At 47.4% G+C, this 20,825-nt stretch overlaps 1 protein-coding gene and 1 long non-coding RNA gene across 2 annotated transcripts; one reads left to right on the top strand and one right to left on the bottom strand.

Annotated features, from left to right (window-relative positions):
* The first annotated feature begins 2,994 nt into the window (after positions 1–2,994).
* On the top strand, positions 2,995–9,941 carry PPIF (peptidylprolyl isomerase F). Its single transcript, XM_019749505.3, has 6 exons — positions 2,995–3,293; positions 4,545–4,575; positions 5,123–5,211; positions 6,891–6,987; positions 7,530–7,605; positions 8,909–9,941. Exons 1-6 carry the CDS (start codon positions 3,102–3,104, stop codon positions 9,042–9,044), a joined length of 621 nt encoding a protein of 206 aa, XP_019605064.3. The 5' UTR covers positions 2,995–3,101; the 3' UTR covers positions 9,045–9,941.
* Positions 6,722–8,678, bottom strand: LOC141572948 (uncharacterized). Its single transcript, XR_016018931.1, has 2 exons — positions 8,540–8,678; positions 6,722–7,746 (listed from the first exon to the last, which is right to left on the bottom strand). It is a non-coding gene; the product is annotated as an uncharacterized LOC141572948 (long non-coding RNA).
* Positions 9,942–20,825: the final 10,884 nt, after the last annotated feature.

Genomic DNA, 20,825 nt, shown 5'->3' on the forward strand with positions numbered 1-20,825 from the left:
GAGCAGCAGCTGCCCCTTTAATTGGGGTGTTTGGACACAGTGCCATCTCCCCTCACTCCCCAGAGTCTTATCTAGCATGCTTCACTCAGGTATGTCACCTGCTGGCCCCCATAGACATCTGAGTTTGCAATCCCTGAACGTCCTCTCCGAGCCCAGCACGACCTGACTGTTCTTTGTCTCTGTGAGGTCTAAAGGCTGGTGTTACGGGATCCCCAGGTGATGGAAACCATTAACACAGTGGATAAGAAGCCCTTGGGCTTAGTGGTAGAGAAACTGCTGTTTCTGAGGATGACACAGAGCCTATAAATAGCCTCAGAGCCAGGTGAGTAATGATACCTGCCTGATCTCACCTGGGCCAGAATTCCTCAAGGGCTGGTTTCAGTTCACAGCTCAACCCAGGAATTGTCGCTCTTCCTGATGCTACTGAGGACAGTACAGGTAGATGACTTTACAGCTGAGCCTGTGGAGGAGGTGGAACTTTTTCCTGGCTTGGGCAGCAAGGTAGTGATGATGCTTGATTTTCCAGAGAGAGAGAGTAGAAGGAATAACATGAATGAAGGAGGCTGGTTCTTAGTCCAGGGTCCTTGGGATGAAGACATTGCACCATCGATGGACCCCCAGTTCTATCCAACGTTAGACCTCAGTCTGGTCTTCAGGGACCTCTATGATTGCCACCCCTCACCGTTACCAAGCCTTTCAGCTCATGGTCAATATCTCAGCTTTTCCTTGAAGGTGCCCTGGCTTCTCCTAGATCTGGGCTGGCTCTGGCTCATTCCCCCTCTGGAATCTCTTCTCCACATCTTTGCGTCTCTGCCACTCAAATGCAGTTCTCTCCAGGCTGATCCCCCAGGCAGACATTTTCCCAGTCCCCATCTTCCAGTTAGAAACTGTCTAACTCCTCAGTTTCTATCTTGCTGTGTTGTCTGTTCAAGCTTTGCCTTTCTTGCCCTTCCCATGCTGTCCCAATAACTCCTTGATGATAGTGAGAAAAGCTTGACATATGGAATAATCCCTGATCTTGGAGTCTGACAGACCTCTCCCAGCTCCAACACTACCCAAACTCTTGAGGGCCTTGTTTCCCCATCTGTAAAATGAAACCATCTAGGCTGTGGTAGAGAACAGACAAGCTAAGGGTTGGGGAAGGGCTTTGAGAACTAAAGTGGTTAAGTGAATGAAGGAAGCTCTTCCAGGACAGGGCTGTTCATGCTTCAGCGAGGTGGAGAATAAACTGAGAGCCTCCAGGAACAGGCTTGAGGGACAATAGGGTACCACCAATCCACTTGGTGTGGCTAAGGGCTATGTGAGCTGAGGGCCTGGAACTGACGCATGGGGTGATTCCTCTCTTCCTCTTTTAAATCTACAGTATGTACCGACATGGGGGAATCTTGGAGATGTGCTGGGCCAGATGGGGCAGGGAGTAAGGTGGCTCCTCATTCAGGCCTCTTCTACTTCACGACACAATGATAAGAAAGGAAGAGTCATTCCCCAGGACAGAGTGAGGCCCCATCCTGAGCTGCACCTGGGATGCAACTGGGGCTTCACTGAGAGAGCAGGCCTTCCTAGACCAGGAATACAGAAAAGGTGACTGTGAACTTCCAGAAAAGGGCCAAACCAGCATTCTCATGAGGCTAGGACACTCTATTCTGATCTCATGAATTTGCTTGGGCCAGCATGTTGCTGCCCATTCCCTTCCCAGCTGATTCAGTCTGGGCAGGAAAGCCCAGAGTTGTTCCCAGCTCAAGTCCACCTGACTCCAAGGTCCAGCCACCATCTTCTTCTCTGGCCCTTCAGACCTCTGAGACCCTGCAGCTGAGACCCACTGCTGTCTGAGCCCCAAACCTTGAGCAAAGACCATTCAGACTCTGTCCATCACTGATGCTCAGTACTTAACAGTTGACAAATTCCTCTGTTTCTTGTTCATTTTATTTTTGGAACAGGCATGAAAAAAAAGTACCCTTATTCTCCAGAGAGGAAACCGGGAGGAGTGGCACAGGCTGATGGTAGGGACTCCAGGCTTCTCCTATCCCTGGGCAGCGCCTTCCTCTCTCTGGGCCTCAGTTTCCCATCTGGAGGGTGCAGGTGTTGGCCCAGATGCTCTCGGAGGACCCCTGACTGTTATTCCTTTGCCTCCCAGGCTTCTGGGAAGCCCACCTCAGCATGTGGAATCAATCCCCCTCCCCGTGGTTCCTCCCACTCTGTCCCTTCTCTTCCAGTCTTGTTTTTTCACTTTTCCTTGCACTCCCTATGGAATGGTCCCTGTGCTGTGTTACCAGCAGATTTGGTACAGTCCGTGGGAGGTCTGTTTCGGGGTGAGTGGGGGTGGAGGGAACCAGTAGCTGGCTACCCTGGTTGCACCAAGACTGTCAGTCTGTGGGTTAAGGAGAGGGAACCAGACTCAGTCCTAGTGGAGGGCTGGGGCCTGTGGGAGCATGAGAGGCCCAGGCAGTTTCCAGTCTTGTAGGAAGAGAATCTGATCTCTATAAGCAACAGCAGACAGGCCTAGGCTAGAACAAGCCTGTGGTCACCGTGGGTGAGATGTCTCTGCCTGTCTCCTCCTGCCACCCCTCACTCTAATTCCACCTCTCATCGCCACCTTTCTTTCACTCTCAGTGCCACTGTCTCTCTTGGTCTCTGTCTGCAGGGGCTATGGGGGGAGGGGAGGCCTATACAAAAGGCTCAAACATAGATTTTTCTAATATTCAAATAAAAACATACCGATGTTTATATTTTGGAGTTAACCACCTTTTAACATTTTCCCCCTTTTTTAACATTTAATCTATTGGGACCCTCACAAAAAGGAACCGGCCCCCTTTTGCAAGGTCATGTCTGTCCCTCAGGTGTCTGGCCCTCATGAAGTTCAAAGAACTTCACGCTCCGCCGCTCCACCAGCTCCGCTGAGTTGCCCGCCCCGGCCGGCAGGGGTCGCCCGCGGACAGGTCCGGAGGGGCGGGACGAGGGGGCGGGGTCTTGAGGCCTGACGGGCCAATAAAGGCGACGGCGCGCGGCCGCGGAGCACTCGACCCTTTGGGTGCCGGTGACCTCTGCTGCCGTTTCTTCCGTTCGCACCGCCAGTCTCCTGCCCGGACTCGACCCGCGCTGCGATGTTGGCGCTGCGCTGCGGCTCCCGCCTGCTCGGCCTGCTCCCTGTCCCGTGCTCCTTGCCGCTGCGCCTCTCCGCGGCCCGCGCCTGCAGCGGCGGCGGCGCCAGCGACCCGTCCTCTTCTGCTGGGAACCCGCTAGTGTACCTGGACGTGGGCGCCGACGGGCAGCCGCTCGGCCGCGTGGTGCTGGAGGTGAGACCACTGCACTGGAGCGCGCTGCACTGGGCACGGGGGACGCCCCTGGAAAGCCCTGAACCCTGGCCGGCGCTATGCCTGCACTCTGGACGTGCTTGCCTCCGATTTCCGGGCTCTGGGCTTCAGTTTCCCCATCTCTAAGAAGGGACATTGGATTGCTCTCTTCCAGTATCCCCTCGGAACTTTGGAGTAGTAGGGAGGGGAGAGCACGTGTAGAGGAGAAAGCTCAAGGTCACATCGTAGATGTTGAGGGGCCGGCTGGCCGGCATGGGAAGGGGGAGGGGCTCCGAGACCTCACGGGTTCGGTGTCTGGACCCGAACTCTAAGGTGGAGGGTCCGGAGGGTCCTATTCCCCTGGCCCGGGCCGGGCTGGGTGCTCACGTGGCCGTCTTTGCCTAAGGCAAGCGGGGCCCGGCTGCGCCCCGCCCCCATGGGGTCAGCCGCCGGGCTCTGGGGAATGAGCTAGGGTGGTTTTGGGCCTGCCGCTCGGCAGTGAGGGCCCGCTGGGCAGGCAGCGGGCTTCAGCGACGAGTCGGATCTCTGATGGCCCTCCTGTGAATCTGGGCAGTGTGTCTGGAGCCCTTCATCCCAACTCCAAACCCAGCCACCCTCCGAGGGTGATACTCAGTTCCTACCGCTGAATCTTTGGACTTTTTAAAAAACAAAGCAAGAAGTAAATAGTGGGGAAGGTAACAGAGGAAGCTGGGTGTAGTCTTAAAGCTCAGCGCTATTTGCAACAAAGAGGCCTCAGTTTCCTTTTCTGGAACATGGAGAGCACCCTCCAGTTTATTTTAATGGTTTGGTGCCAGGGCAGCTTTTGAAGCTGGGAGGAAAGAGGCCAGCTTGGATGGGGCTCCAACCTCCCCTTACCCCCACCCCTCCCGCCTCTCTGAGCCTCAGTTTACCATGCGCATTGAGGAACTTGGACTGGTTCCTCCCTGTACCCTTTCTCCAGGCCGAGTCTGATGCTTTGGGCGCAGCTGTAGTAGCTCTGCCAGTTCTGCCTGAGAAGGTCTCCAGGATGGCACTGTGATCTCTTCCGACAGATTAGGAAACAGAGGCCGCCTTCTTCCAGCCTTGGGTTCAGGAAGCAGCTGGCAGAAATGATAGCTGCTTAGGCTGCCCCCTGGTTAGGGTTGGGAGTCACAGGAATGGAATAGCACATGTTCTCAGTCCCCTTGGCCCCTGTGGAGCTTGGGTGGTGAAGAGGTTCCTTCATGCTCTCTTGTCCCTCTTCTCTCCCCACAGCTGAAGGCAGATGTCGTCCCAAAGACAGCAGGTAAGACAGGGCCTCGGGCCCCGTGAATCTGGTCTAGGTGGAAGAGAGAGGGGCAAGATGAAGTGGGTGGGCTGGCGAGAGGAGTCTGGGCAAGGAGACCCGGGACCAGACAGGAGCACCATGTGTGACTCAGCCACTGTGTACATTGGGGCAGCCTTCTGTCTCTCTGGGCCTCAGTGTTGGCCCTGCCCACCTGTCCGGTAGTAATAGTAGCCTCAGTATCAGTAGAAGGCACATGTAAATTTTTCTGGGATAACTTCCTCACTCCTGGTGCCCAGTGTGGCCGTGTGGTGGTTCACAACCCTCGGACTCCCTGCCCTGCTGACCTGGTGCTGGAACAGCCATGAGTGTGTGCTCTGCCACTGAGATCAGAGAAGGAGATGACTTGTCCCATGTCACACAGCCAGAGCAGACCCAGGGCGCAGGCCTAGGGTATTCCATGCCCTGCTCACCTGGGGGGTTAGAGGGGGGTGCTGGTTGGAACGAGGTGTGACCCCCTGGAGTTGAGGCCTGGCCCTGTTGACCTGCCTCTTCCTTCCATCCTCAGAGAACTTCCGTGCCCTATGTACTGGCGAGAAGGGCTTTGGCTACAAAGGCTCCACGTTTCACAGAGTGATTCCGTCCTTCATGTGCCAGGTCTGTGGCCCTTTCTGTGCTCAGGTCCCTCTTCTGTAAGTGGGGATAATAATGGGAGCCGCTTCTCAGGAGTGTTATGAGGATTAATGAGTGAGCACGTGCCTGGAATTTGGAAAGTACTGAATGGAGGGTAACTGTAATTACTCTTGGCCTGTCCTCTCACCCTGAGAGGCTGGATCTTGTCTGAGCTGCCATAGCCCTTCCTGGCCCCAGAAGTTAAGCAATAGGGCAAGTGGCAGGGCAACCCTACCCAGCTGGGTTGGGAAAGTTGGGTTGGAGCAAGCACTGGCATTGGGTGTGGATGTGCATGGGGGGTAGATTTTAAGGCGTATTCAGAGAGTCTCTGACCACGTACCCCTGTGTGTCACACTGAGCACTTGTCATGGGAAAAGAGGAGGAAGAAGTGGAAGGAGAGAGAGAGGGCACGGACAAGAACACACAGGTCTGGACTTGGAGCTTCTCTCTCCAGAAAAAAGCATGTCCATGGTTAAATGAATGTGTTCTTTAGTCACGTGTCCTGTCTGTTGGTCGGAAGCATTCGTATTGCTGTGTCAGAGGTTTAGGGGTTGGTGTTGACAGCAAGAACTTCCCCAGGGGTCAGGACCTGAGCTACACTGGGTATTTTCCTCCGGTAAGTCAGACTCTGCTAGGTCAGGGGTTCATGTCCTGAGCCAGCAGACCCAGAGGCAGGGGGCTTGGATGTCATGACCTTTTTGAAGTCCTTTCAGCCCGAATTCTCTCTCCATCCCTTCCACCCTGCCCTGGTGGCTGTCATCATATGGTAAGTGCCAGTGGGTTGGGCTGGGCCTGCTGACATATCGACTGTGACGAATGCCTGGAGGAGCAGGCAGGGAAACTGTGGTGTGGGACAGGCTTGGCCAAGCCCTGTGGCTTTCTGCTGCAGAGGCCCCCAGCTCTTCTGCGGCTGTGGATGTAGTAGGAGCTGAAGTGGGTGTCCTGAGCCGAGCTAGGGACGTCCAAAGCTGGAGGGTTCTCTGAGGCATGAAGTGGCAGCACGGGGGGCCCCAGGCCAAGGTTTTGAATCATCCCTTTTTGGGGACCTTTTATTAGCATTTGCAGATGCTTCAGCCAGGCTGGTCAGGTGAGGATTCCATCTCAAAAAAACGGCAACGTGGCCTTGGCTGGAGCTGGCAGCCACTGGGCTCTTCTGGCCATGGAAGCGTCAGGCGAGCCCTGAGGAAGGCTGGCAGCCCTGGGTGGACTCTGTCCTGGGAATGCAAAGCAGAGGGAAGCCACTGGGCCTGGTGAGGGGGAGATACTGGGACAGGGAGGGGGCTCAGCATAGGGAACGAGCCCTGTGCCAGCTGCTGCTGCTCCCCACAGACCAGATGTGGGAAGGGGGACCCCGGACACCTCCCTGTTTATCCTCTCAGAGTTGTGGGTAGAAAACTCTGGGTCACTGAGAATCATATGATTGGCTGTTAGACCCTTTGAGGATATTGAAAAACTTGCTCCGACGGAAAAATGAATGATTCAGAAACCAGGACAGTTATTGTGGCAGAAAATACTTAAGCTTTATTTTGGATGTTTTTTGACGTCTGCTTGAAGGCCTTCTAGCAGGGTGGGCCTCTGGTGGATTGGGGGCCCCCCAGTGCTGCCGCAACGTCCCCCTGCCAGCTGTGGGTGGCAACAACTAAGAAGGTGCTCTGTGCCTGCAGGCTGGCGACTTCACCAACCACAATGGCACAGGAGGGAAGTCCATCTATGGAAGCCGCTTTCCTGATGAGAACTTCACCCTAAAACACGTGGGGCCAGGTGAGTGAGGGGGCCACCATTTCATGGTCTGAGTGCCCAGAGCTTTGACCCAGCCTCTGCCACACCTGGCAGGCCTGGGAGGCTGCCATCTGGTCATCGATGGCTCAGTATATGATGATGCACCTTCCTTCCTTCCTTCAGTGCTCGGGCTGGTTTGTTGGGTTTCCCAAAAGCTTTGTCATTCTGAGCTTTCAGTTGAAAAACAAACTATCCTTTGGGGACTTGGCGGGGATGGGCAGCTGTAAGCACCACGCCAGCATTATGTCACCTTGAAGACCCAAGGTACAATGTGGAAAAGTCTAGAGTCAAGGCTTGGGTCCTGTTCTCTTGCTCTACCACGAGAGCCACCACAAGGCCCTTTTCTCCCTGTGGCTCTAGAGGACGGGCCCTGGGGAGCTACTTGCCCTCTGGTCCCTGGTTCTCTTCTGAGCTCCAGGATCTTCAGACTCGAATGTCCTTATGCGGTTGGAGCCATCTGATCTGCTCGTTTGAGTGAGATGCCTTCTGGGACAACATGGCTCACCCCTGGCTTGTCTTTGCAGGTATCCTGTCCATGGCAAACGCAGGTCCCAACACCAACGGCTCCCAGTTCTTCATTTGCACCATAAAGACAGACTGGTGAGTTCCCCTGCTCCTGGCTCCAGGCCCTCCAAAAATGAGGGGCAGCCTTGCCCTGGGAGGAGCGTTCGTGTGATTTCAGAGGAAAGTACGTAGTTTGAGGCTGGACGATCTGCTCTGGGACAGTTGCTTTCATCAGGGCTGTGTGAGAGAGAGAGAAAGTTCCTGAAAGGATTGAGGGAGAATGTGGGCTGTTCTTGCAACTCTGTCTTAATTAGGCTTCCTGTTGTTGCTGTCAGTTGGAATTTTCTCAGTGTGTTCTGCACACACACACAAAATATGTTGGGAAATGCTGCCCAACATATCAGACCTAAGATGGCCTGTAGGAGAAGCCTGTCAGCCTGGTTTAACCTGTTGTTTCCCAGGCTCATCTTCACCGTCGAATGCAGCTTAGGAAACGCTGTGGTAGACATTTGGATGTCACACTAGAGTTTTTATCAGGCATTAACATAGGCCTGCAGATACCCCCAGCCCCTTCAAGCCCTCTTTCCCACATGCCCATGGATTTTAGGGATGTAGTCCCTGGGAAGTATTCCAGTAAGGGATAAGTTTCTCTGCCCAAAGTCCCTTGTGTCCCAGCCCTGAGGTATCTGGGGTTCAGGGGACAAGAGCTGGCCAGGAGCTAAGACTTAATAAAGCTCACTTCCAAGCACTTGATAGGGAGACCCAGGTGATGGGTGGATACTAGCCATCTCTAGCCTCCAAGGCAGAAGGGACACGGACGTCTGGGCTGGCCAGGTCGTGCTTGGCTCTTTCCCCCTAATGGCTTCTGCTGTTCTGCCCCTGGCTATAACCAGTCTTGGCCTTGCTGGCACTGGACTAAGCTGCCTTTTAGGTCCTTGGAACTAAGGACCTAAGGTCCTAACTAAGGACCTAAGTTGAGAATTGCTCCAAACTTACATAGTTTCACCACACTTGTTATCTTGGCTCTTACCTTATAATTCATGACTATTAAAATAGTTCCATTTGCACAGACCTTTCATTTCTTCAGAGTAGTTCAATATCCTGTTATCTCCTTGAGCAGAACAAGAATAATTCAGTTTTCATAGATGACGTTACCAGGCAAGGTCATACAGTGTAGGAGAGGCGGAATGTGCCCTGGAAGGGAGGCATTCTCCAGTGAATTTGGGGAGCTCAGCAAGGCTTGACACTGCGAGCTTTGGGGAGTGCCTCCAGCTTTTCAGTGTGAGCTCCTTTCAGAATAGCTGGTTTTGGTAGATAGTTCCATGAACAAGTGACCATGACGTTGGCTGACATTGCACTGCTCTCATTTTCTGCTCACCTGGCTCCCCTGCCCTTGCAGGTTGGATGGCAAACATGTTGTGTTTGGCCACGTCAAAGAAGGCATGGATGTTGTGAAAAAAATAGAATCTTTTGGCTCCAGGAATGGGAAGACCTCCAAGAAGATTGTTATCACAGACTGCGGGCAGTTGAGCTAAGGCCCTGCGGCCAGGTGCTGGGCCGGCAGCAGCTGTGCGTGTGCTGACTCTCACCCAGGTGGCCACCTTGGGCTGCCAGCATCACCTGTGCTTGCTGCACCATCGCCGTGAGCTTGAGGAAGCCCTCTCGGGAAGGAACATCTAACCTCAGGACCCACCAGGACGGACTGCTTCCTTAACGCCTCCCCTTCCTCGTGACCCCGTTTCTAGACCCCCGTCATGGACTTCCTGTTACTATTCCTCACCAGGCAGCGGCTCTGATCGTCCAGCCCACGTTCACCTGTGCCTTGGATGTTGGTGGGCGGGGGTTGGATTAGCTTCCAGGGCAAGTTCCTGCCTTTTCCTTGACCTCTGTTAGGTCCAGGGGGAAAGCCAGTTGCTGCAAAAGGGCTGTTACGTATCTGTTTGATGGTGCCTTCCTAACTGGAATGATTAAATTAACAAGACTGCCTGGAGAGGAAGCTGTGACACTAGCAGCTCCATGCTGTGGTGTGACCTGAGTTGGTGGCCCAGGTCACACAACTCCAGAGCTTGGCCTCTGGAGCACAATCAGGGCTTTTGTGAAGGGTCTCATGTCGAAGGCCTTTGATCCCAGCCACTGAATCCCGTGGGTTTGCTGCTGTCGTTTTTTATAGAGTCTGTGTGGGTAGAAGTAGATGAGCCTGGTGACAAAGCCACTGTGAGCCGTGCCTAGTCAATGTGAATCCCTCGTCAATGTGGAAAACGGAAATGGCCTGTAAGTGCTGTGGGCTCGGGAGAAAGTAGACGTGCATTTCCTGGTGGGCTTTGATTTTTCTGTGTTTAATAACTTAAATCTACTGGTTAGGTATATAATATACTTCAGCAACGTTACTTGTGTTCACCTCACATGTGATAATAAATCCTATTTTCTATAAAGGCTGGTGTCGTGGTTTGAGGAAGCAGTGTCTGTAACCCAACCTTTATCGAGTTACCCTGTGTCTGGTGCTAGGCTGAGGGCATTTCCATGCACTGTCTTATTTAATCACCCCAGTCACCCATGAGGGTATTATTATTGTCATTGTGTTTTACAGGTGAGGAAATGCGCTCAGACAAACTATCTCAGCACCCACAGTCTACCCCTGAGCACTGGCTGTCCTCTGAATCCCAGCTCTGCCTCTTGCTAACTCTGAGCCTGTTTCCTCAGCTTCACCGTGGGGTAACAGTAATGCCCACCTCACCGGGTGGTGAGGGTCAGATGCAGGTGAAGAGCATAGCTGAGTGCCTGGCACGCGGTCTTAGTAAGCACTCCGGAGTGATAAGGGTGCTGACGGCATTTCCCACGTGTCAGTTTTAGAGGAGGATCTGTGCTCATCTAAGGTTAGAGGTGGATTGTACTGTCCTAGATGTGCCGTTTAAATTTGGAGTTAACTTTCAGGTGTTTCTGAGTTCACAGGGAAGGCAGATTAGGGGATAAGAGGAACATTAGGAGCTTCCTTATAAACAGATATGGCACAGTCTGAATAAAAGAACCATCACATGCAGTCAGTGTGAATAGAATTACTTCACACTAGGGTTCCCTGAGTCAGATTATGTGCAATCACAGGTCCTTGTCGTCATTCTGAGGTCAGTGGCTGGAGCTGGGTCATTTGGAGTATGGGGTCTGAGTCAGGTTTTGTGAAATCACAAAGCAATGCAGATGCTGAAGTCATGGCTGGTAGGGTCCTTTGGAGTCATGGAGAATTTCCATGAAGTCAGTTCAGCCGCATGGATTGGGAGGGAGCTCAACTGGCCTGGAAGGTTTTAAACAATTTTCAAGAGCCTTAGGGGTCCTCAGAGTAGAATAAGGGGGAGATAAAGAGCATGGACCCCTAAACCCCGTTTTCAGTAAGATAACCATCCTTTTTTGTTATTGGGGCTCTGCAAGGAATTTCATTTGAAGAATAGGATCTTGAGCCAAGTGCTAATAATTGGTCATTGTTCACCCAGTCCAACATTTTATAGATGGGTAAACTGAGGACCCAAGAGGGTCCATGATTGCCCAAGGTGAGCCTGTGAGGCAGCTGGCAGAGTGAGGGCTGGAACGCTGGACCTACCAGTCCAGAGGGTTTCTGTTAGAGGCCTTCCAGAATACACAGGCCCCTTTGTCCTTGGATCGCACCTGTTCTGAGGTCACAACTTCAGTCCCTGTGGAGTTTTCTCTTGACCTCTAGGGAGGCAGGGGTGCTATTGACAAGTTTGAGGAACAGCCCCTTGAGATAAGACCTGTTGGCCCTGTGATTTCTAAGGAGTCTCAGGGTCACACACAGCCTGTGGGTCTCGCGTTTCGCTTGCAGAGCTTTTCCTTTTTAATGAGTGTGTGTGTGTGTGTGGTGTCCCTCCATCTAGTGGAGTCTGATGTATGGGGACAGAGCCAGTATGCAGGAATTCCCTAAAAACTTCCCTGAAAACGGGGCCATTTACTGCAGTTTTCTTCCCAGCAATCTGCACACGAGCCTGAGCCTGGTCTTGGTTCTGATAGGAAGCAGGAGGCTAAGCAAGATATTGACGTGTTGCTGGCACATGGTACCTAATACATGAATGAGGAGTGAGTCATACAGAGATGTACTCACACGTGACGCCCTGTAAACACCATGTGTTTAAATATCTGAAATAGTTTTCTCAAAACAACATGTGATAGCCTTTCAAAATGACTTCACTGAGGTATAATTTACGTACAATAAAATCCACACATTGTAAATGTACAGATCAATGACTTGGCAAATTCATACGCTGAGTCACCACCACCAAATCAAGTTAGAGAACATTTTCTTCTCTCCAGAAAGTTACCTCCCTGCCCCTTCCTAGGCAGCTACTGAATTCTACCACTATAGATTAATTCTGCCTGTTCTAGGACTTCTGACTGATAGAATCCTACAAGATTTACTTTTTGTGTGTGACTTCTTTAGTGTAGCGTGTGTGAGAGCCTGGAGAATGTCCTACCCTTCTGGGCTCTGTAGAATGCTGCGCCATGGAAAGGAATGTCTGTACATATTTCCCGGTCTGGTAAGGCTTAAACAATGCTTCTCCTAGAAATCTTGGGGTGCTGGTAAAGCATGGAGATTCCTGGGCCCCCCTCTGAGACATACTGAATACAGACTTCTGAGGGTGGGATCTAGGAATCTGAATTTTAAAATAAGAATTCTGCTAAAGTGTGAGAACTGAGTGTAGGCCAGAGTGGACAAGATTGAAAAGGGAATCGTGGCTCGCCACTTGAGTCATTATCTAGTTCTGGACACATTTTTTGCTGATGCTCTAGGGATCTGCGTGAGACCCTCCACTTACAAAAGATGCCTCACTTGAGGAGTCTGCTAACTCTCGGGTGGTGCGTGGGGGCAGCCCAAAATTTATGGGGGCTGGTGGGCAGCTATGCTCTTCCATAGTGCTGGGAAAGGCAGCTTCCCACTGCCTCAGCCTATGGAGGTGACTTCGAAGGAAGAGCTCCCATGTTAGTGGCCTCAGCTCTTTCTTTGCCATCCAGGAGGAGGGTCTGCTTGGGTGGGCCCACCCTGGAGAGCATTTCTCAGTGAGTGGCTGCTGGGGGCCATTCGTCAGATCCATGTCCAAGGTTCACTGGAACAGAGTAGTTAGAGAAAGTCTTGGCTCTATTCTGCCTTTCAGGACAGTCTCAGCCTTTAGAGGCTGTTGAGAATTATGATGGTGGTATTATTTTTATTTTTATTGTATCATATTGTAATGGTTAATTTTATGTGTCAGTTTGACTGGGCCATGGGAGCCCAGACATTTATTCAAATATTCTTCTGGGTGTGTCTATGAGGGTTTTTCTGGAGGACATTAACATCTGAATCAGTAAATTGAGTAAAAGCAGATTGCCCTCCCTAATTTAGGTGGGCTTCATCTAGTCAATTAAAGAGCTGACCGAACATAAAGGCTGAATAAAAGGGAACTCCTCTTGCCTGTCTGAGTTGGGACATCAGCCTTTTTCTGCCTTCAGACTCAAACTGAAACATCAGCTCTTCGTGGGTCTTGAGACTGGAAATTACACTATTGGTTTTCCTGGGTCTCCAGCTTGCTGACTGCAGATCTTGGACTTCTCAGCATGAGCAATTCCTTATAACACACACACACACACACACAGTGTGACAATTAAGTTTGAGAACTTATTGCAAGGATGTTGCTAACCTTTTTTGATATCAGAGGGATTATTCATTATGAATTTGTATCAACTGGACAAATAGTTAACCAAGTTTGCTATTTGGAAGTGTTGAAAAGGCTGCGTGAAAAAGTTAGACGACCTGAAATTTTCACCAACAATTCATGGCTCTTGCATCCTGACAATGTACCAGCTCACATGGCACTGTCTGTGAGGGAGTTTTTAGCCAGTAAACAAATAATTGTATTGGAACATCCTCCCTACTCACCTGATCTGGCCCCCAATGACTTCTTTCTTTACCGAAAGATAAAAAATATACATATTGAAAGGAAGACATTTTGATGACATTCAGGACATCAAGGGTAATATGACGACAGCTCTGATGGTCATTCCAGAAAAAGAGTTCCAAAATTGCTTTGAAGGGTGGACTAGGTGCTGGCGTCAGTGCATAGCTTCCCAAGGGGAGTACTTTGAAGGTGACCGTGGTGATATTCAGCAATGAGGTATGTAGCACTTTTTCTAGGATGAGTTCTCAAACTTTGTTGTCCAACCTCGTGTGTGTGGGTGTGTGTATACATACACACACATACACACACACACAAACACACCCTATTGGTTCTGTCTTTCTGAAAAACCGTGGCTAATACACATATCTTCATTTTTTTCTAGTTACAAAACCAAAATGCACTTACAAAAATTCAAATGTTACATAAATACGTAATATAGAAAATTAAAATTACCCATAACCCTATTTCATAGTCAGTTTAGGTTTCTGCATTTGCTTAGGATATAGAAAGCTGCAAAAGCCATCATTTCTACCCCAACAATAATAAAAAGCTGAATAAAGGATAAAAGCATAACATCTGAATTCATCAGAAAGGCAACCAGGTAAGGTGAGGTCCAAAGAGGGACAAAGTCCTGGAGATGGGACATCAATGGGACAGCGCTCTACCAGAGCATATGGCTACAGAGCACATGGGTGAGGTGAAATCAGGTGAACTTGAATGAATTCTTAAAGGCAAGGAGGGCTAGTGTGTCCATCTAAACCAGCTGGGGGGCCCCCACACATAGCGGGTTTATACTCACCTGTAAGATGTCTCACCCAGCCTCAGTTAGATGCTCAGGAGAAGGACGAGTCGGGCAGAGGACCCTAGAAGCCTGCCTTGGAAGAGACCTGCGGTGATCTTCAGCTCCCGGAGAAAGGCATGAATCCATGCTCACTTTCTCGGATTCTTCTCTCCTAATCTGCCAGGGGAAGGGCAATACCCTCCTCACCCCAAGAAAAAGTGAAAGCTCACTGGCTGGGGAAAGGGAGAAGAAAAAAATCCTGTAACCCTTGGGGACGGGCAAGAAACCATCCAGGGCTCAAGGTTCTATACTGCTACCAACTGGAAATCGGCTACTCCTGGGGAAAGGGGCAAACGTACACCGAAAACATGCTTAAGACTGAGGCTGGCCCAGGACCACAGAGAGCCCTCCTAGCCCCACCCCAAGCCTAGTCTACCTCTGGGGGAGAAGAAAAGGCGTGGAGGGAGCTGAGAGTGGAGTTCAAACACAGAAAAACCCTTCAGCATCCCAGCTCCACCGCAAGCACTAGGCAGCATTTGCCCACCACTGCAGGAATTTGCACCTATGGGCTCTGAAGGTAACAACAGTAACAACAAAACCAAAACCCAGCTCAACTGGCAAAACAAACTCAATTCCCCACAATAAAGAGCTGAAACAAGAAGCAGCTCTCCCATTTTCCAGTGTGCATACCATACCATGTCTCTTCTGTTGTACAATAGTGTTCAGCATTCAATGCAAAAATTAAAAGACACAAAAGAGAATGAGAAAAAAACATTGTTAGTAAGTAATCAACAGAATCGGCCTCAGATATAACTGCCAGACAAGGACATTGAAATAACTATGACTAACATATGCTAAAGGATCTAGTGGGAAAGGTGGACGACATGCATGAACAGACAGGGAATAATTTTAGCCGAGAAATTATAAGAGTCTAATGGCGATGCTACAAGAAAAAGATAAGATACCAAAAATGAAGAATTCCTTTGATGAGCTCAACAGTAAACTCAGCGTGGCTGAGGGATATGTCAGTGACTTATTTGCCAAAGGATTATAGATTCGACACCAAAGTACAGTCAACAAAGAAAAAAACAGATAAATAGGACTTTACCAAAGTAAATGTTTTAAATGTTTGTGCTTCAGAGAACACCATCAAAAAAGAGAAAACCCATACAGTAGGAGAAAGTCATTGCTGCTGGTGGGATGTAAAATGGGCCAACTTCTTTGAAAACCAGTCTGACAGTTCCTTAGATGATTAAACATAAAGTTATCACATGACCCAGCAATAACACTTGTAGGTACTGTTTCCCCGAAAATAAGACCTAGCTGGACCATCAGCTCTAATGCGTCTTTTGGAGCAAAAATTAATATAATACCTGGTATTATATAATATTATAGTATATGAGACCCAGTCTTATATTATAGTAAAATAAGACTGGTCTTATATTAATTTTTTTTTTTTTAAAGATTTTTTTTTTTTTAATTGGGGAAGGGCAACAGGACTTTATTGGGGAACAGTATGTACTTCCAGGACTTTTTTTCCAAGTCAAGTTGTTGTCCTTTCAATCTTAGTTGTGGAGGGTGCCGGTTCAGCTTCAAGTTGTTGTCCTTCCAGTCTTAGTTGTGGGGGGCGCAGCTCAGCTCCAGGTCCAGTTGCCATTGCTAGTTGCAGGGGGCGCAGCCCACCATCCCTTGCAGGAGTCGAACTGGCAACCTTGTGGTTGAGAGGATGCACTCCAACCAACTGAGCCATCGAGGAGCTCAGTGGCAGCTCAGCTCAAGGTGTCATGTTCAATCTTAGTTTCAGGGGGCGCTGCCCACCATCCCTTGTGGGACTCGAGGAATTGAACTGGCAACCTGTGGTTGAGAGCCCACTGGCCCATGTGGGAATCGAACTGGCAGCCTTTGGAGTTAGGAGCATGGAGCTCTAACCACCTGAGCCACCAGGCTGGCCCTCTTATATTAATTTTTGCTCCAAAAGACGCATTAAGAACTGATGGTCCAGCTAGGTCTTATTTTCGGGGAAACATGGTATGTACCGAAGAGAAATGAAAACACATCCACACAGAAGCCTGTATACCAGTGCTCATTGGAGCATTATTGATAATAGTCACAAGGTGGAAACAACCAAATTGGTCATCAGTGGGAAGATGAATCAACAAAATGTGGTATATCCATCCAGTGGAATATTATTTGGCTATGAAAAGGAATAAAGCACTGATACACACTACAACTTGGATGGACCTTGAAAACCTTATGCTAGATGAAAGAAGCAAGTCACAAAAGACTACATAGTATATGATTCCATTCACATGAAATGTCCAGAACAGGAAAATCTAGAGAGACAGAAAGTAGATTAGTGGTTGCCTAGGGTTGAAAGGGTTGAGGGAGGGAGAAAATATGAGGGTACCAGCTAAAGTGCATGCGGTTTCTTTAAGGGATAATGAAAATGTTCTGAAATCGACTGTTCTGATGGTTGCAGGTATCTGTGCACATACTAAAAGCCATTGAATTTTATACTTTAAACGGTGAGTCAGTTGTATGACATGTGAACTCTATTTCAATAAATCTGTTTAGAAATCTGCATGAGTAAAGTCTCGCAATTGGGGTGTGTGTAAGCTGTTTCCTTGGGGGTCCTCCTGTTCCTCTGGAAAGTGCTGAGATTTGACGTCGGTAGGGGAGTGGTTGTGGTGGGTCTTGGGCATCACGTTTGAAAGCATGTGTCCCTGGTAAAGGTATAGTGTTTATAAGCAAAGAAGCCTACTCTTCCTAGACACAGAAGGGTAAGCTACTTCTGGTAAGAGAGGAACAACGTGACTTGAGGATTCAAGCTGTTAGTTTCATTTGGATCCAACGAGATGTCACCATTATAAATTTCAGGATCCCATTCTTTCCCAACAATGCCCTTTCACCTGAAAAACTTAATGAGACTGTGAATTTAAATGATGATGTAATTCATCAACCTACACAATTAAATTATTGTTTGGTTTGAAGCACTATCCGCCCAGTGCCTACACATGAGACAATCTTTTAGAGTTGCAATGGAGGCTTTCTGACTCTCTGACCATAACCTGAGCTGAGAATTAAAGGACATAAGTATGTCATTTTCTTTTGGTAAACAATCTAGCATGCTCAGAATAATTCATTCCATGCCACAATCCTTCTGGCCATCATTACTGCCTGCAGCCACCTGGCTTCCCAAGACACATGCTTCTCTCGTCACTTAATCACAGGTGATAGCATGATAAACTGTGATGTCACTGCAAGCCATGCATTACCAGCACCCCATGTCCCATTGGCAGGTAGTTGAGCCCTGTCTTCAAGTCCAAGAGCACAGCCAAACAAACCTCTAAATCCTATCTCTGTGGGGTTATCTTCCTAGGACCATTCTCAGTATCAATTCTATATTGGGTAGGTCCAAACAGGATACAAACACAACACAGTAATTCTAACAGGGGAACTTTAACGTAAAACATTATTAACCATAACATGGGCTTACCTATGAAAGGGAAAAGGAAACTCTAAAGAATAAAGTGTCTCTCCAGTGCCCTCTGCTGATAAAGCTTAATATAATTCCAGGTGGCAATTATAGTCTCGCCAACAACAATGAAGGAAGAAGGATTTAGAGCTAAGAGACAATGGACTCATAAGTGGTATATTGAGCACTGCTTTCTTATCCAATCTAAAAAAATCTCTGCCCTTCAATTAAATGTTTAGACCATTTATATTAACTTAATTACCAATATAGTTAGATTTAAATTGACCATCTTGCTATTTATTTTCTCTTTATCCCATCTGCTCTTTGTTCCCTTCTTGCTTTCTTTTGGATTGAGTATTTTGTCCCAAATGATTCCATTTTGTCTTTACTATTGTTTTATTAGATTTAATTCTTTGTTTTATATTTTTAGTGGTTTCTATGGGGTTTACAATACGTACTTTAACTTATAACAAATTCCCTGCTAATAATATTATACCGCTCTACATGTAGTGTAATAATTGGTGTGTCAAATGGCAATTCTATATTTACCATTTTGAGGACTGCCAAACTGGTTTCCCAAAGTAGCTACAAATGTTTACATTCCCACCAGTAACATATGAGGGTTTCAATATCTCCACAACTTCACCACCACTCGTTATTATCTATCTTTTTAATTCTAGCCATCCCAGCAGGTGTGAAGTGGTATCTCATTGCAGTTTTGATTTGCATTCCCCCGGTGACTAATGGTGTTGAGCATCTTTTCATGTGCCCATTGGCCATTTGTATATCTCTTTAAAGAAATGTCTATTCAGATCCTCTCCCTACTTTTAAGTTGGGTTGTTTTTGTTGTTGAGTTGTAAGAGCTCTTCATATACTCTGGATACAAGTCCCTTATCAGATATATGATTTGCAAATATTTTTTCCCCTTGTGTGAGTTATCCTTTCACTTTCTTAATGGTGTCCTTTGAAGCATAAAAGTTTTAAATTTTGATGAAGGATTATTTATCTATTGTTTTCAAGATGACCACAGGCTTAAACGTCCCCACAGTCTGTTTCAAAAGACTAAAAAAATCAGTTCCTTTGTGGAGAGTTTTGGAGCTCTCTTCTTTTACGGACTGCTTTCCTTCCCGAGCAAAACCTCTGAGCCACTACTCTGGGAGCTGGGCAGTGTGATTGCCTCTGATACTTTTGGCTTGGTTCTCCTGACATGGAACCTGTGCCCTAAGAGTGAGCTGGAACAGGGGCAATTGGGGTCCCAATATTCTTGGCCTGCTCCAATGGGAAGAGCCTCTATCCTATGGGTGAAGGCTGAGTGTATGAAGGAGCCCCCAGTATCTCAGCCAGACTCATGCAGAATTTAGCATCTTCAACTTGAAGTTGGAAGAAATGAGACATTTTATGGTCATGGAAATACTTGACTGAGAGCTGAAGGGAGAGAAAGCCTTGTGTTGTTGGCCACCCTCCTCCTGGAGAGAAGATTCCACCAAACTGAGCTGGAAGTGGGGGAGAAGTAGCCATATGTCAAGTGCCACAGACTCTTGCAGTTCTTATTGAGTTAGTTTAATGGGTTTTCCTGAATAACTGTTTCTTCATTTGCTTTATGGCCTTAGGACAACTTCCAAACTCTTTAAATGGTTTGGTTTTTAAAAATAGTTTCCACCAACTTTGCTTAATTCACAAGGAAGTGGGTACATGGAACCCTACACACTGCCTCCTGCAAGTGGAACTCTACCCTTTAAGTTATTTGTGTCTTTATATTTAGTGTCTTGTAGACAGTATATGATTGGGTCTTGGTGTTTTTATTCTAATAATCTTTGCCTTTTCATTGGGATGTTTAGACCACTTACATTTAATGTAATTTTTAATATGGCTGTGTCTGTATTTACCATCTTGATACATGTTTTCTATCCATCCCGTAGTTCTTGTTTCCTTTTTCCTCCTCTTTTGCCTCCTTTTTGGATTGAGTTTTTGTTATTATTCAATTTTACCTTCTCTGTTGGATTATTAGCTATAATTCTTTGTTGTGTTGCTTTAGGTTTATAGTGCGAGGTGTGATCAAACAATACGATGAATGTTTAAATAAAAAAAAATTATAGTATACGTCTTAAACTTAACAGTTTGCCTTCCAGTGACATTGTAGTACTTGCAAATAGTATAAGGCCCTTACCACAATATCCTTTCATTTCTCCCTTTCATGACCTTTATGTTACTGCTGTCATACTGTTGACATGTTAAAAAACAATATATTGTGATTTTTAAACAGTCACTTATCTTTTAAATAAATTTAAACAATAAATTTCAAAATTATTCTGTGCTGACTCGCATTGTAACCATTTTCCAATGTCCTCATTCTTTTCTGTAGATGCAGATTTCTATCTGGTAACATTTTTTTTTCCTGACCAAAACACTTCCTTTATATTTCTTGTAATATGCGTCTGCTGGTGATGAATTATTTTGTCTTTGAATGTCTGAAAACTCTTACTTTGCCTTTGTTTTTGAACATATTTTTTGCTGAGTTAGAATTTTAGGTTGACAGTTTCTCCTTTCAATAATTTAATGCTGTTGCTTCATTGTCTTCTGACTTGAATATTTTTTTTCCTAATGAACAATGTGCTACCATTTTAATCTTTGTTTTCCTGTATGTAATGTATCCTTTCCCCCAATCTCCTTTTAAGATTTTCTCTTTATTTTTGGTTTTAAGAATGTGATTATGATGTGACACGATATGGTTTTATTTCTTGTGTTTGGGTTAAGATTCTAGGTTTATAGTTTTGATCAATTTGGGAAAATTTTCATCAATTATTTATTTGAATATTTTTCTCTGTATTTTACTCTCTTTCTTTTCCTTTGAAGATTCCTGGTATATATACTAAATTGAGAGTGGTTGTCCCACAGCTCATGTATGCCTTGTTCTTCTTTTTTTTTTAAGCTTTTTTATATCTGTGTAGTTCATTTTGGATAGTTTCTATAACTATGTTTTTAAATTCATCAATCTTTTCTTGTTTCAATTTACTGTTAATCCCATCCAGTGTATTTTTCATATTAGAAAAAAGTTTTCCACCACTAGAAGTTTGATTTAAGTTTGCTGAAAAAAATAGTTTCCATGTTTCTTTTTAACATGTGCATG

The sequence above is a fragment of the Rhinolophus sinicus genome, chromosome 15, assembly GCF_057876585.1.
Source record: "Rhinolophus sinicus isolate RSI-liver-muscle chromosome 15, RSI-T2T, whole genome shotgun sequence".
Lineage (NCBI taxonomy): Eukaryota > Metazoa > Chordata > Mammalia > Chiroptera > Rhinolophidae > Rhinolophus > Rhinolophus sinicus.